This window comes from Mustela nivalis (genome assembly GCF_964662115.1).
Source record: "Mustela nivalis genome assembly, chromosome: 13".
NCBI classification, from domain to species: domain Eukaryota; kingdom Metazoa; phylum Chordata; class Mammalia; order Carnivora; family Mustelidae; genus Mustela; species Mustela nivalis.
Window position 1 is genome coordinate 11,675,935 of NC_139032.1, and position 15,870 is coordinate 11,691,804.

General features: G+C 36.6%; 1 protein-coding gene across 3 annotated transcripts in view; it reads left to right on the forward strand.

The window, feature by feature from the left end:
* SMC5 (structural maintenance of chromosomes 5) overlaps window positions 1-15,870 on the forward strand; it is a 97,570-nt gene that overhangs the window by 51,054 nt on the left and 30,646 nt on the right. For all 3 annotated transcript variants that reach the window (XM_082696700.1, XM_082696701.1, XM_082696702.1), the window contains 7 exons: window positions 778-1,033; window positions 2,765-2,919; window positions 6,337-6,450; window positions 8,565-8,659; window positions 9,279-9,411; window positions 11,552-11,725; window positions 11,822-11,991. In XM_082696700.1, the coding sequence (XP_082552826.1) occupies window positions 778-1,033; window positions 2,765-2,919; window positions 6,337-6,450; window positions 8,565-8,659; window positions 9,279-9,411; window positions 11,552-11,725; window positions 11,822-11,991 (1,097 nt within the window). The remainder of the gene's footprint in view (window positions 1-777; window positions 1,034-2,764; window positions 2,920-6,336; window positions 6,451-8,564; window positions 8,660-9,278; window positions 9,412-11,551; window positions 11,726-11,821; window positions 11,992-15,870) is intronic.

The window sequence follows — 15,870 nt, forward strand, 5'->3', positions numbered from 1 at the left end:
TTTTGATAAAAATCTACTGGCATCTTACATGACTTGTTTTTTTTTTTTTTAACAATTTACCTTGAATATGTCACCAAATCTAAACATATAGTTGGAGGATTAATCTCAAAATATTAATTTCAAGTATTAGTAAATAATTTTGTTGAAAGAAAATAGTTTCAGGGGCATCTGGGTGGCTCAGTCTGTTAAGCGTCTGCTTTCGGCTCGGGTCTCTATCCCAGGGTTCTGGGATCCGGCCCAGTGTCAGGCTGCCTGCTCAGCAGGGAGTCTGCTTCCCCCTCTATCTCTTCCTCTGCTTACTTGCTCTCACTCGCTCACTCTCTCAAATAAAATCCTAAAAAAAAAAAAGTTTGTCTAAAATTAAGAGTGACATAACCTTTGTTATCATTTCTGTTATTACTGCTTTATTCAAAGTTTGTTATATACATATAAACGCTATTTTAATTGTCTTCTGGTGTGTGATATGAACTTATTTTCTGTCAGTATTTAGAAATCTGCAAATTGGCTTTACAAATATTTTGTTTATTGAGCAAATATTTAATAAGTGCTAACTATATGCTAAGCACCGCTTCCAGTACTTAGGATATTACTAGTGAACAAAATAAAGATAACAGGTGGTCTGGTAGGAGTAACACTCTGAATTACCGCAGAGTACTGTTTAGTTAGGAAAACGCCCATGTTGTTAGGTTGTTTGCATTTTAAATACTATATTACTGTAAAAGCCTTAGCAAGAGAGAAAAAAACAGTCTCCTGTACCGTCCTTCTGTGTTTTCTCAGATTGAGGAACTGCAGCAGGCATTAACGGTAAAACAGAATGAAGAACACGACCGCCAGAGGAGGATAAGTAACACTCGGAAGATGATAGAGGATTTGCAGAATGAACTGAAGACCGCAGAAAACTGTGAGAATCTTCAGCCGCACATTGATGCCATTACAAATGATCTGAGACGAGTTCAAGATGAAAAGGCATTATGTGAAGGCGAGGTAATTGATAAGCGAGGAGAGAAGGAGAGCCTAGAGAAGGAGAGAAAGAGTAAGTTTTATGAAACAGGGTGAAGAGATGTTGATACAATGGAGATCTATTTCTGTTGATGGCTTTCTTCTTCCCCTGGTACCATGTCTTTAGCTGCTCAAATCCCCTTGTTGAGGAAGCTCAGCTTGGTCTTTGCAAGTTAATGTCTTAATCACCTAAAAGTAGCATATACCGTGCTTTGTGACTGGCTAACCATTCATTGCCTTATGTATGTCAGATTATGACAGTTGATTTTAATTCTGGAAAAATGCTTTCCTTTATTTTCTTCACAGAGTCACTCACTGTTATTTATCAGATCGAATTTAAGCTCTTCACTCTAGTTTTCAGAACCTTCCATTAGCTTTGCCCTTTTGAAATCTGTTCGATTTCATCTTTGCTCTTCTTTTCTATGGACCATGAAAATTGATTTATAACATTCTACACATGGAAGAAGTTTTAAGTACTAACTACTCAGTGTGTACGACTAAGATCAGTAAAAAAGAAAACAACCCCCATTTTGTATGTTTATCAGTTTCCTCCACCTCTTTCAGATCTCCATACCCACTCTCAGGTGTGTGCATTTTTAAATAACTCAGCAGTTTTTTCCAGTGCACCATTATTTATATTTTAATCATGTTATTTCACCATGGCTTGATTAATTCATTTTAAGATACTATGTTTTGCTATTTTATAACTTGAGATACAGATTTTGGCTCATAACAATTCCTATCCTATATTAATTCCTTGAGTGGGGTTAGTAGTATTAGTTAGTAATCATTAACCTTTATGATTTATTTATTATGATACCCTTCTATCTTGTGTCAAATAGTTGTCAGTAGTGCTTGAATGCACACTTTGTAAGCTGAAATACTAGCACTCATCCTTTTCACTTTTTGCTCCTCTGACATTCTAAGTCCTCTAATTTGTGCTCTGGTTTTTATATTTTCAAGGCTTAAAACATTTCTTGAGAACCATATTAAGTTTTATGTGCTCTGTTTATGGGTTAATTCTAAAAGCTAGGAATAGTAAGGATTCTTGCAGCAGTGAGACTTGTTTACAGCAGAGCCGAGTAATGCGGTAGGGTGAGATTTTCTTTCATTGATGGCTTTTTTTTTTTTTAAGTTTTAATTTACCTTTAAAAAATCCATTTGCCTTAATATTTTCTTAGAAAGAAAAGAAAGTAGGCAGTTGTCTGGGATTTCTTGGGCTTCGTCACAAATCCTTTTCTGTGTTGGGTAAAGCTATTCCTGAATTCTGTGTACTTTTTTTTTTTTTTTTTTTCTTATATTACTTAGTATGTTCTTACATTGTTCCCTTATCTTTGGGTTACCTTGTAGGAAGAGATATTTGGGGATTAATTTCAGAGTCTTTGCATCCCTAAAGATGCCTTTATTTCATGATCCTCTTCTCTTGGTTTTGTTGTATATGTGACTCTATGTTGAAAATTTTTCTCAGAATTTTGAAGGCCTGTTGCAGTCATGTTAGGAAATGTAGTGTGTTCTTACTTTTTTTTTTTTTTTTTTTTTGCTGACTTATTTTTGTGACCTCTTTAGTTTTGATAGCTTAAAGAGCATGTTTTATCTCAAGTGTTTAGAAATTTGATAATAATTTGTCCATGGTGGTCCTTTCTCACTGTGGTGGATACTTGCTGAGTGGTGTTGCTAACTTTTGGATCTAAGGTATCTTTTGTATTACTAATGGATTCAGTAGTTAAAGCTTTCAGAGAACTAATAACTTTCCTTTCCTTTTTAGGTGTGGGTGATAATATTGTACGATTTGACAATCTTATGAATCAGAAGGAAGATAAGCTGAGGCAAAGATACCGTGACACATATGACGCTGTTTTATGGCTAAGAAATAACCGGGACAAATTTAAGCAAAGAGTCTATGAGCCTATAATGCTCACGGTAAGAAATTTTGTTCATTGTGGTAACATCTGTTTCATTATTGCATTTCATATTGTATTCATTATAGATTTTTTGTTCTAATACAGATTTTTTGTTGTTTTAAGAATTCCTAGTCTTATTAACACCTTAGTTTCCCTTTATCAGACTTGTGGCTACTAATGTGCTGCTGAATCCATACCTGACTTTTGACCACTAAGTCTTTGGACTTTGTCAGAGTATGGAACTGTCAGCTTATTGACCAAGAATCCTGTATAAATTTAGTTCAGTCAGCTAGTTCCTTCTGGCAGTTACTAGATTATAGCAGGCCATAGAAGTTGAAGAGGAAGTCTCCTCCAAATAATCAAGCATTCTTACGATTCTGAGAATGCAGCCAGCAGTCTTTTGACCACATAAACCTTTGATAGCTAGCTATTTTGATGACCATGGGTCATTTAGAATAGGATAAGCTGTGTTTAGTAAATCATTTAATGAAGTGTGGCCATGGAATGGCTAGGAAGATTTCCATCTAAAATATTTTTAAAATTTTGGCCATCAAAAGAGAAAATAAAGTAAAAGCCACATTCTTTGACAGTGATATAGTTAGGTATAATATGAACTTAAAACTTACCAAAATGACTCAAGGATTGTTATTGCTGGGTTATAGTTTTCTTTTTTTTACTTTAGGAAAGAGTGCACTTTAGATCCTTGTAGGATTCATGAAAACTTCTACTTTCTTTAATTCATATTTGTATTATTATTTAAAATCATTTCATGTAGTCTTTTTTTTAATAGATTATATTAGCAAAGTTAATATGCATAATACTGTATTCTCTTCTTGCTCAGGTATGTATTATTATATTTGCCAGATCAAGAAGGGAATATCTATTTTGGATGCAGGCATTATTGTTTTGATTAATTTGGTAAGGACTGAAAGAAAATAGAAAAAAGTAGTTTGAGCCTTAATAACTTATAATGCAAGTAATTAACAGATTTTCATTAAAATGTCAACCTCAAAATTATAATTCACAACTTTGGTAAATTTGCCATCCTTTTATCTCCCAATAGTAGTAGCCTGTCACCAACAGGGATTACTACCTGGCATATATTTATATTTCAAATTACATTTGAATCTTTGAAATAAAAAGGTACAGTCTTGCTTTTTTTATCCTTTCTGGATTACCCTTGTATTCCGCCACCCGCAACATATACACTTAATCCTTCAATATCTAGTTGAAATGTCATCAATGTGGACAAGTTAGCAATCCATAAACTTAAAATTTTAGCCATATTACTTGTCAACTGTCCATTTCCATGATTTATTTCTAACCAGCTCAGTCTAGAATGGGAGAACTGTGCAAAGAATTACTTACAGTTCTGTTCCTCACAGCAGGGTTTATAATAGCCCAAATGATGATGGGGCAAAGAAGAAAATTTCCAGAGATGGACTGGTCATGTAAACTGTTCTATAATCTATTGAAAGGAATACTATGCAGCCATTAAAAAGTCATTCTTGGTGTCTATTAATATAAGAGGACATTTATGATCTATTAATGATTTATAAAACAGGTTCTAAGATAGATTGTATAGAAAGATTTCATGTTAAAAAACTGAACTATGAGTCTGCCATCAACCAGCAGATGACTCTGGAGTACAGTGTCTCCTCTGCCTACCAGTCTGTCTTCACTGGGTTGTGCAACAGTGGCCTTGAACTTTGCCAAATATTTTCTTTACCCATCTCATGAGAGGAGCTTGATAAGTAGCTGATGAAGCCGCAGAACCAACAAATTGGTGAAATCTTCCTTCTGGATGTCAGGAGGCCAGATTCAGTGCAGAGCAGTTTGCATTACCTGGGGAAAAAGCGGTGTGACTCAGTCACTACTGGAAGGGCACAAGCTGGGCAGGGACGGAAATGACCCTATTCATGTGACTTTTTGAAACTGTTCTCTAAATGAGCAGGTGACGTTCTTCAAAGAGTTGAATGACCACATCACCACCGTACACAAGGTGGAAGCCCCAGTAAAGGGGAACTCTGGTAAAGGAGTGATAATGAGAGCCCCGTCTTAGGCCGACTTAGCCACAGCTCTTTTTAAAAAGGTGACTTCTGCAGTCACAGTGGGGTTATTTTACCCTCTAAGTCGTAGCTAACACCCACTTCTCTTTCATTTGTACCATCGCTTCTGATGCAGTAATTGCTACCAAAAAAAAAAAAATAATAAGGAATGATAGAGGCTACATTTCTATAGTGTTTAAGTTTAGGTATTTCTTGTGACTTACTTTCTTGTGTATCGGTTTTCCCCGTTTTAATGCTAGCTGATATTTTGTAGTTTAAAATAGAGAGTAATACTTGCCAATGTGTATACGACAAGCATTGTACTAAAATGTTTTTATTAGCTCTCTTAATCCACATTTGTTCCTGAGATATAGACTATTGTACTGTGCCCATTTTGGCGATGAACTAACTGAAACTTTCAGAGACTTAAGGGTATGTGATTTGAAGCATCATCTGTCTGACCCCAGAGTCTTAGCTCTTCACCAGTAGTATGCTGTGTTTTATATATATGGTACATAAATACCTTCTTTCACAAATCTTTTTTTTTTTTTTTCAAGAAGGTGGATTTCCATCTGCTGAAGATAATCTATCTGCCCCCTAAAATTCCATAAGAGAGCACGTTTCATATACCCCTGTTACGGATCTTTATTATAGTGTTCTGCTTTTTTTGCTTTTTTTTTTTAACTTAGCATCTGCAAAAAGTATATTGATTTGTTGTCTTGACCTTTTTAGTATTTTCCATAGCATTGAACCTCACATGCAGAAGGGCCTGGTTTGTTAATACTTAAAAAATAAATCCTAGTTTGGTGAGTGCTGTGAAGTGTGTAAACCTGGTGATTCACAGACCTGTACCCCTGGGGATAAAAATATATGTTTATAAAAAATAAAAAAAAATAAAATAAAAAAAAATAAATCCTAGTGATACAAGCCTAGGATTTCTTTTGAAAGCACTATTAAAGTTGTATTTTAATTCTTTGTGTTTTTATACTGATCAGTTATTGCCATATATAACTTCCTCTTGAAGATTAAGAAGACAAATAGTAAAAGTTTGGGGACAGAAGAAAAATGTTTATACTCTTAGATTACCTTCTGAGCCATTTCAGATGTTTTCCAGAGGGTTGACTAGAAAGGAACATAGTTACTTCTTAGATAAAATCAAAATTGATGTGCACCAGGTGCTTATTTAAGTCTTATTTTTTGTTTTATGATGTATTAGATGTTTCTGGGTACTAAATTAAGTAGAGGTTTTAAAATGTTGAGTCTTCAGTACCAAATTTTATCCCCCTTAAGTGTTAAATTGAAACTTGTTAAATAACTCAAAGTAAAATTATGTTTTAGTATTCAGTTTGGATTTCATGAGAATTAACTTATATTTTCTTTTTGTTTAGATCAATATGAAAGATAATAAAAATGCCAAGTACATTGAAAATCATATTTCATCAAATGACTTGAGAGCTTTTGTATTTGAGAGTCAAGAAGATATGGAGGTTTTCCTCAAAGAGGCAAGTGACCTGTGTAATACTTTGACTCACCTGGTGCTTACCTTCTGGTACTTCAGTTTTTAAATGCAAACTAAAACAAAAAATAGTGATTAATTATACCAGCAGTAACTTTTGTATAAAATCATTTGATTTTGTGAATTTCTTTTTTTATCTCTGTCATTATTGGGGAATGAATTTGTTTTGCAAGAGAAAAAACAGTCCATAATTCCATCTGTAACATGTTTTGAAGTTATTTGGAGTTAGTAAGAATAATTCTGTCATACTGTTTGAAGAGCAAAAAAATCCGTAACGATGGACTTTTGGTCTTCAACATCCTTTTTGAAGATGTACTGGAATCAAACCCTTCTTTGATGGGGAGCGTGGGAATCAATATGTTGTTGCTTTTAAATAAAACCTCTTCAAAAAGAATGAGAATTCTGTATCTGGCTATTGAAACACCCTGGGAGTCTAAGCTACTACCAGGCAATGTGGCTTAGTAGTTACAGGCACAGACTCTGTAGATAGGCTGCCAAGATTTGAATTCTGGCTTTGCTACTAAATTGGGCAAGTTTCCTAAATGTTTTATGCCATAATTTCCTCATCTGTAAAATGTAGATGTATGATCTACTTCAAAAGATGGCTATGAGGATTAAATCCTTTAATAAATAAAGGTGTGTAGAATACTGCTTATTTGTGATTTTTATTACATTATCTATAATATATATATGTATATATATTCGATATATATATATTGTTAGTTGTTCTTATTGTCAGTCAGATTTCTTTCCTTTTGTGTATGTCACCTTTTAAAACCCTAAAGATAGGTTTAAATTTTGTTTTGTTTAAGTCTTTGTCAGCAAGTATGAGGACAGGACCCTGAGTTAGGTCGGTGGTCCTCGATTTCTGTGGTGCACTAGTGATTGGAAAGAATCCTTACTTTTTTTTTGGCTTTTACCATATTGCCCTCCTGGTTTGGGAGTTTGCAGAGAATGTGAATATATGGTAATTGCATAAAAAGTTGCATGTATAAAATTACAGAATGGACTCCAGAAAGTTAGACAGTTGTGTAGTTTGGTATTATTTAAGCTTAGCCAGGAGTTTTTGTTGTGGTGTGAGAGCTTTCTGAAGAAGTCGCTTCCTTAGATTACGAGTCTGATATGTGGCATGCTATGAAGGGCATTCCGTCAGGTGCATTTGTCTGCTTTCTATCAGAAATGGCCTGCTTAGCCAACACTGAGTGCCTTTTTCGAGTCAAACACTTGGGCTTCTTTTGTGCTAAGGATATGAATCCTATATAGATGATGTGACCTGGGTTCCTGAAATTTTGACCTTTATTTTTGTGTGTGTGCTCTGTTAAGTAACTTTCCGTAGCTTCTCCTCAATAGGACTAGAACTTCCTCTTACAGGTGTGACTTTGTTTGTATTTTAAATTGTGAAATTTATCGTATATAACCGCTTCCTACGACATTATCTATTAGAGTACCATTCCCCATACTACCATGTATAATAAGTATTATGTCTGCTGTGCAGTTACCCTAGATGCCCTTTATCAGGATGATGAAGTTTCCTTCTGTTCCTAGTTTGCCAAGAATTTGTCATATTTTTCTGCATCTGTTGGGATGATCATATGGGTTTTGTACTTCATTGATTTAAGTGAGATTGGTTTTTGGAGCATATCATCAATCTCACCTTGCTGGAATAAACTTTACTTGGTCATGTGTATTGTTCACATATTGCTGGATTCCGTATACTAATATTTTGTAAAGGATTTTTGCATATGTATTCATGAGGGCTTTTGTTTGTTCATGTTTTGGTATCAGGATTATGCTAGAATCCTAAAGTAATTTGGGAAATGACCATTGTACTTCCTCTTACTTTCTGGAAGAGTTTTGGTATTACTGCTTCCTCGACTGTTAGAGCATATTTGTTTTACTATTTTCACTGATAAATACTTTCTGTAAAAACATGTAATAATAGGGTCATTATCACACTAAAAAGTTTGCTTGAAAGTACCATTAAATATCCAGTTTTGGGTCATCCTTTCCTATCCTAACACCAGTTGGAATATAACTTCAAAAAATCATTTTGATTGATAGTATATGGCAATTAAAATATATTCTTTCCCTTATATTCAGATTCGTGACAATAAAAAATTAAGAGTAAATGCTGTTATTGCTCCCAAGAGCTCATATGCAGACAAAGCACCTTCAAGATCTCTGAATGAGCTAAAGTAAGTCTTGAAACTATTTTTAGAATTAACCTGTTATTTTGAATATTGAATAACCATTTAGCTTTTAAATATAAGTATGTTATAAACTATTTATTTCCTTATAGGATCTCTACTTAAGTCTAAAATAAGGAAAAATTTAGGAACAGATAAATTGTAGAATACTTACTATATGGTGGTGATGTTTCAGATCAGTGGATTAATATTGAATTGTTGAATGGAAGATACTAAAATAATTGGTTAGGTGTTGGGAAAATAAAACAAATTGTCACTTCGTAATGCAGGAGTTATTTCCAGAAGGACTAAGTGGAAAATTTGCAATTATGAAACAGTTATAAGTAAATATCTTAATTCTGAATGTAAATAAACATTCTAAAAATAAAAGCAATGGAAGAAACAAAAGAGATTAATAGTTTGTAATGATGAATATATTAAATTTTTCTGACAAGGAAATCGGTCTCAACATTAATCACAATATTAAGTGATTTTAAAATACACAGAAATTTCTGCTGTACGATCATTAATTTATATATTATTGTTTATTTGCCACTTTTCAACTATCAGATTTCTTTACATGATATTTTTTTAAGAAGAAAATTCTAGTAAGTGCTTTTCATTTCAGACAGTATGGATTTTTCTCTTACTTGCGAGAATTATTTGATGCTCCTGATCCCGTCATGAGCTTCCTTTGCTGCCATTATCATATTCACGAGGTTCCTGTAGGAACTGAAAGGACCAGAGAAAGAATTGAACGGGTAAGAAAGTACTGACTCTAGAACCTCATTTTGTTAACACTTCTTAGCATAAAAACATCAAGCAAAAATTTAGAGATATTTAAAGAGGTAGGACCTTCTGTTATTTTAAACCACACAGAAATTCTTTGTATTTTACATTTTTAATATACAGAAAACAGTGACTGTTGACTAATACTATATGATGGGTGTAAGTGATGTGGAGTTATCTGGAGGAAACGCTTTAGTTGAAGCCTAAAAAGAGACACCTGTCTTCTTTGGCAAATTGTTCAGACTTTATATTACTGGCTTACCCATTTAAATTCTTGTATTCCAGATTATTTTTCAGAGAAAGTATATGTTAGAATAGTAGGCTGGGTGTAGAACTGTTTTGGTAAGCCCTTCCCTTCTTTTTTTCTTTTTCTTTTTTTTTTTAAGATTTTATTTATTTGACAGAGATCACAAGTAGGCAAAGAGGCAGGCAGAGAGAGAGAGGAGGAAGCAGGCTCCTTGCTGAGCAGAGAGCCCGATGTGGAGCTCGATCCCAGGACCCTGGGATCATGACCCGAGTCGAAGGCGAGGCTTTAACCCACTGAGCCACCCAGGCGCCCCAAGCCCTTCCTTTCTTAAAGCTGCCCCTGACGATTATCTCTGGTATGAATGTCCTCCCTTCGTAGGATCTCCTCTCCTGGCTAGCATAGCACACACTCGTAGTTCCTATGTTCTGCTCATGCTGGGAGTTCTCTCCTCCTCATAAACAGTCTCCAAGACTCCCCTTACATTTGTTGCTTGTCACAGGCTGAAACAGGAAAGAAATCTCTTCATCTAAGCAGGTTTTTCCATAACACCATTTGGAGTGTTTTTTGCTTATAAGCATCTAGGACCCTGTGAGAGACCCAACTACTAGTTGTTCTATTGAATTTATTATAAAATGTGTTTTAAAAGTTTACCACATAGTATACCAGTATCCCTAGGACAACTCATTTGTAATTTAGGGACTCTTTTTACTTAACTGACATAAGATAGAAATGAGGGCTCATTGCTAACTGTTTTGGGGGGGAAAAAAACCTAAAAAACCCCACCTAGCTGATTATAATAAGTTGCATGTGTCTTTGATTAAAAATTTCACTATGGGGAACATCTGAGGAAATAAATATTAGGACTTGCATGTGGGTGTACCTCTCCTGTCATTTAGAAAAGAGGATAAGACCATATATGCATATAAGACCCTTTATGGACTTGTTTTGATTAATTTCTAAGACTCTCCCCTTCAGTTAAATTGTCTCCTGCCAGCCTTTGGTCATGATGTCCTTTTTGTTGGGAGGGCCCTTCCTTCACCATTTCTGTCAGTTTAAATTTATTAGAACTTGAGTAGCCTAACTTCTTCTTGCTTTCTTTTCATTCCAAATTATTCTGCAATTTATGGATGCCGGGTTATACCCTGTTAAGTGTGCGTAAATATGCCTTATCTCTTCACTTAGACTATAAACTTCTGGATAGAAACAAGCCACAAGAGTATCGATAGTGAAACTTCAGATATTGGAAAAAACTGTATTGTGAAAGCCTGCTCTTTATTAGTATCCAGAAATATATAAAATAATGTTATTGTCTCCAGAATGAGCTTTAGTTCTTGGAACTTCTTGTCTAAGTTCTTGAGAGAAAAGCTCTCCGAAAAATGCAAAAAAAAAAAAAAAAAAAAAAAATCGAGATCCTTTAAATGTTTCCAGGAATTAAATATGATTATGTGTCTGTGAACAATATAACTGAGGGAAGGTGAGAATCTGTGACTTAGGTGAGCTACCACAGTTGTGTGTCCTGAGCCACTCGTTCCTGGTATCTCTTCTGGAGACCCAGCAAAACTCCAAAAGGACACTTACTTGGGAGAGATTATGTAGTCAAATAAAAGTATAGTCGCCTTTGCCATCGTTGTTTGGATTTTCTCCCTTCTCTCTTCTTTAGTGTTTTCCAAAATGATAACCTGAACTATAATAGCACCTTTTGAGAGATGTTACTGGAGAAGTTAAAAAGAAAAAAAAATTGAAAACACATCTGTTTTGATCTAAAATTCACTTGATCTGTATTTTCTAATGCTTCAGTCCTTGTAAAAATATTTTCATTAAATGTACACTAACATTTGTTTGACATTGTTTGACTTCTGTGCCAGGTAATACAAGAAACCCGGTTAAAACAAATCTATACAGCAGAAGAAAAGTATGTGGTGAAAACTTCCATTTATTCAAATAAAGTCATTTCCAGTAACACATCCCTAAAAGTAGCCCAGTTTCTCACAGTCACTGTGGATCTTGAGCAAAGACGACACTTAGAAGAACAGCTAAAGGTTGGTTATTTTGAGCATTAAAAAAGAATATTAACTGGATTTGTGATACTTTAACTAGAATTGTTTTTAAAATAACAATTTTGAATATTTTTGTAGGAAATTAATAGAAAATTGCAAGCAGTGGAAGCAGGGTTGATTGCCCTATATGAGAGAAACAAACATCTAGAACACAAAGACAATGAACTTAGACAAAAGAAGAAGGAACTTCTTGAAAGGAAAACCAAGAAAAGACAACTGGAACAAAAAATTAGTTCCAAACTGGGGAGGTAGGATTCCGCCTATCTGGGCAGCGGGGTCAGGGGTAGGGGGTGGCAGGGCACTGTGAGGGTACTGTTATTAGTTATACAGCCCTACCTTGTTCTGTTGTGCTGTGCCTAACACATTGAAGGGTTGTGCGGCCCTGTGTCAAGCAGATCTGTTGGCACCATTTTTCCAGTAGCATTTGCTCACTTTGTGCCTCTTTATCACATTTGGTGATTCTGACAATATGTGTGTAGTGATCAGGACTCTGAAAGCGCAGGTAGTGGTCAGCATTTTTTTAGCAGTGAAGTATTTTTTAGACATAACACGGTGGCACACTTAATGGACTACAGTATACTGTAAACAAAACTTTTATATGCACTGGGAAACCACAGAATTTTTTGGACTCCCTTTACTGTGGTCTGGAACCAAAGCTGCAGTATCTCTGACGTGTGCCTGGACCCTGTCCTGATGATGAATTCCCACAAACACATTTTATCCCCCCAAAATTGTGTGTAGGACAAAAGTTGGTGAATCTTAAGTGGCATGAGTTTTCCTGTCCCCTGATTAGCTGTTTTTAATCCCTGGACCCCTTTCCGTGCTTAGAAGTTATGTTGGTACGGTTTATATCATTGGTATTTACCACATCAGTAATTAAAACTGGGGATTGTTAAAATATTTAGGAAAAACCGCGGTTTTCTAAACTATGTTTAGCAGAAAGAGTGGCATTGTTTTACATTGTTACCAGTCTCTTTAAATGAGTGCTTTCATGTCATATCTGCTCACTTTCAGTCTCTTGTGAGAGGTTGCTTTGAAATAGATGAGGAATACATGGCCTCACATAGATTTGTAGCTGGGAAGGGAAGGAGTACTTTAATAGACTTTTCAGATACTTGTCTATCATCTTCTTTAATACTGTATCACAACCTGCCAAGATGGAGTTTGTTGAAGTTCAGTTGCACTGTGAAATCTGAATCAGGGAAGTAGATCACTCTTACGTTAAAGTCCATTGCACTGTAAGTGGATCTTTTACATGATGTAATTTTGTTACATCATGCATCAGTCCTTTAGAAAATGTTCGTCTTTCATATGTTGACATATTTTATTGTGTAATATAAAAAAAAAATGATGTCGATTTCCAGTCCCATCAGAAGACTCTTTTAAGAATTAGGAAGCTATCAGGCTCACAGGCTCACAGTGGTAGACACAAATTCCTCAAAAATACAAATTACACATGAAATTTGTTTATCATTGTTGATAAATATTGGCAGTTATTTTTCTTGAAGTGATAGACTCACTTGTTCACTTTGGGTGGGGGGAGTAAAATCTGCCAAATACATAAGTCTAAATAACGATAGTTTGTCTTACTTCTTTCATGAAATAACTTTTTTTTTTAAGGTTTTATTTGTTTACTTGACAGAGATCACAAGTAGGCAGAGAGGCAGGCAGAGAGAGAGAGAGGCTGAGCAGAGAGCCCGATGTGGGGCTTGATCCTAGGACCCCAGGACCACAACGGAGCTGAAGGCAGAGGCTTTAACCCACTGAGCCATCCAGGTGCCCCTAACATTTTTATTTGAAAGAATAATCTAGTCCAGCTCCCAACTCAGTCACACAAGTGCTTTTCTGTGAGGCAGCCATCATACTTCGGTATGCATTGTAAATACTGTGTGCTTTCTGTTTTGTCACACGGACTATTAAAAAGATACATACTCAGTTACCACTGGGAGGTGGTTCAAGATGGCAGCATGGAAAGATACTAAACTCCCCTCCTTGCACAGACCCAGCAAATCAACAGCTACATAGAAAATGTTCCTTCTGAAAAAGACCTGAAAACAAACTCAGCAGCTCTTTTGTTACAAAGGATGTAAGGTTCACAGCCAGAAGGGTAGGGACTACAAGGACAGAATTTCCTGCAAAACCCTGCGCTTAGCGTGATCAGCACTTGGGAAGGATATCACAGATACAGAGTTGTTCCCTGAAGAGCAGAGTTTGTGCTCCATGTCAGGCACCCCCAGCTCTTGGGACCTCTACCAGAGAGATGAGTCCCCAAAATGTCTGGCTTTGAAAACCAGTGGGGCTTATACACAGGAGAACAATAGAGCAGTAACGAGTGGATTTTGCTCTTTTTAGGATTCATGCAGAGACTCACCACAGCACCCTAAGCAAAAGTAGCAGTGTGAAAAGTGCTTAGGCCGTTTGCATTGGAGGTTCATTTCTCGTCTTAAAGCATCTGCCCAAGGAGGGTGCCTGGGTGGCTCAGTGGGTTAAGCCTCTGCCTTCGGCTCAGGTCATGATCTCAGGGTCCTGGGATCAAGCCCCGAATTGGGCTCTCTGCTCAGCAGGGAGCCTGCTTCTGCCTCTCAGCCTACTTGTGATCTCTGTCAAATAAATAAATAAAATCTTTAAAAAAAATTAAAAAAGCATCTGCCCACGGGGTAGGAGCCTAATGGGAATCCCTCCTGGGACACAGGCACTGGTGGGCACCACTCTCGTATTCTCCCTCTAACCTGCACTGGGTGTACGGCGCCCCTGCAGTCCCCACCAGAGCTGGGCGCCCAAGGGTCTGAAACAATCTTCTTGGCAGATTACTATCCCCAGGGTACTTCACAGACAGCAGTCTGAAACTTTCTCCAGTCTTCCTCTGAAAAAGACCTCTTTACTTGTCCTAGAACTTTAGCCTTAGGGGCTTCAGGATTACCACATATCTATAAGCTATGAAATTGTTCTCAGGGAACATGATTCAGGAGATGCCATCTTTCTACTTGGTTGGCCTTGCTGAAGCTCACCAGTACCTCCTGGAAAGGAGCTCACTCCTGTGGAGCCCTGATTTTCCCAACAGTTTCCTAGGGGACACTTCCAGGTTGCCTGGTCTGTAGACCAGCAGGGTGTATGGTGGTCCCATAGGACTGGATCCGTATTTGCATGCCTTAAAGGCTGCTGCCTGAGGGTTCTAGCTTCTGGCTTTTCTTCCACCTGAAACTAGGAACAGACTGAGATCCCTTCCTCTGGAACACTCCCAGGACTTGGCACTCTCTCAGCAACTGGAAGCTGGTGAGAGTAAATCCAGGCAGCTCAGACCCCAAAGGTTCACATCACCACTGAGCCAGAGGAGGTTTGAATGACAGGGTTCATCTCCATGAATCCATTTCAAGACTTGTTGAGGGTTGTTTCATCTGTGCTTAGAAACAACACAGAGTCAAGCAAAATGAAGAGTGTGTTTCAAATGAAAGATCATGGTAAAATACCAGAAAAAGAACCATTATGAAATGGTGGTAATTTACCTAAAAAAGAAATCAAAGTAATGGTTTTAAAAATGTTCACTGAACTTGCAACCTGAATGAACACAGCAAGAACCTCAGTAAAGAGAAAGTATAAGAAAGTACCAAACAGACTTCACCGAGCTGAAGAATACAGTAACTGAATTAAAAAAATACACTGGAGGGTTCCAACAACAGACTAGATGAAGCAGAAGAAAAATCAGTAATGTGGAAGCCAGGGTAGTAGGATTCACCCAATAGCAAAAAGAATTTTATTATTCTATTTTTTAGAGAGCACATGTGTGTGAACGGGAGTGGGGGTGAGGGGTGGGTAGAAGGAGAGGAAGAATCTTAACAGGCTCCACTCTCAGTGCAGAGCTTAATGTGGGGCTCAGTTTCATGACCCTAAGAATCATGACATGACCCGAAATCAGGAGTCGGACATTTACCTCAATGAGCCACCCACATGCCCCGAAAACAGAATTTTAAAAAGTAAAAGAGCTTAAGGGGCCAGAGGGACAACATCAAACAAATAGTTTCACATTATATGAGTCCCAGAAGGAGGAAGAAAAAGGAGCAGAACACGTACTTGAAGAAGAAATAACAACTTCCCTAACCTTGAGAAGGAACAGACATCCAGATCCAGGA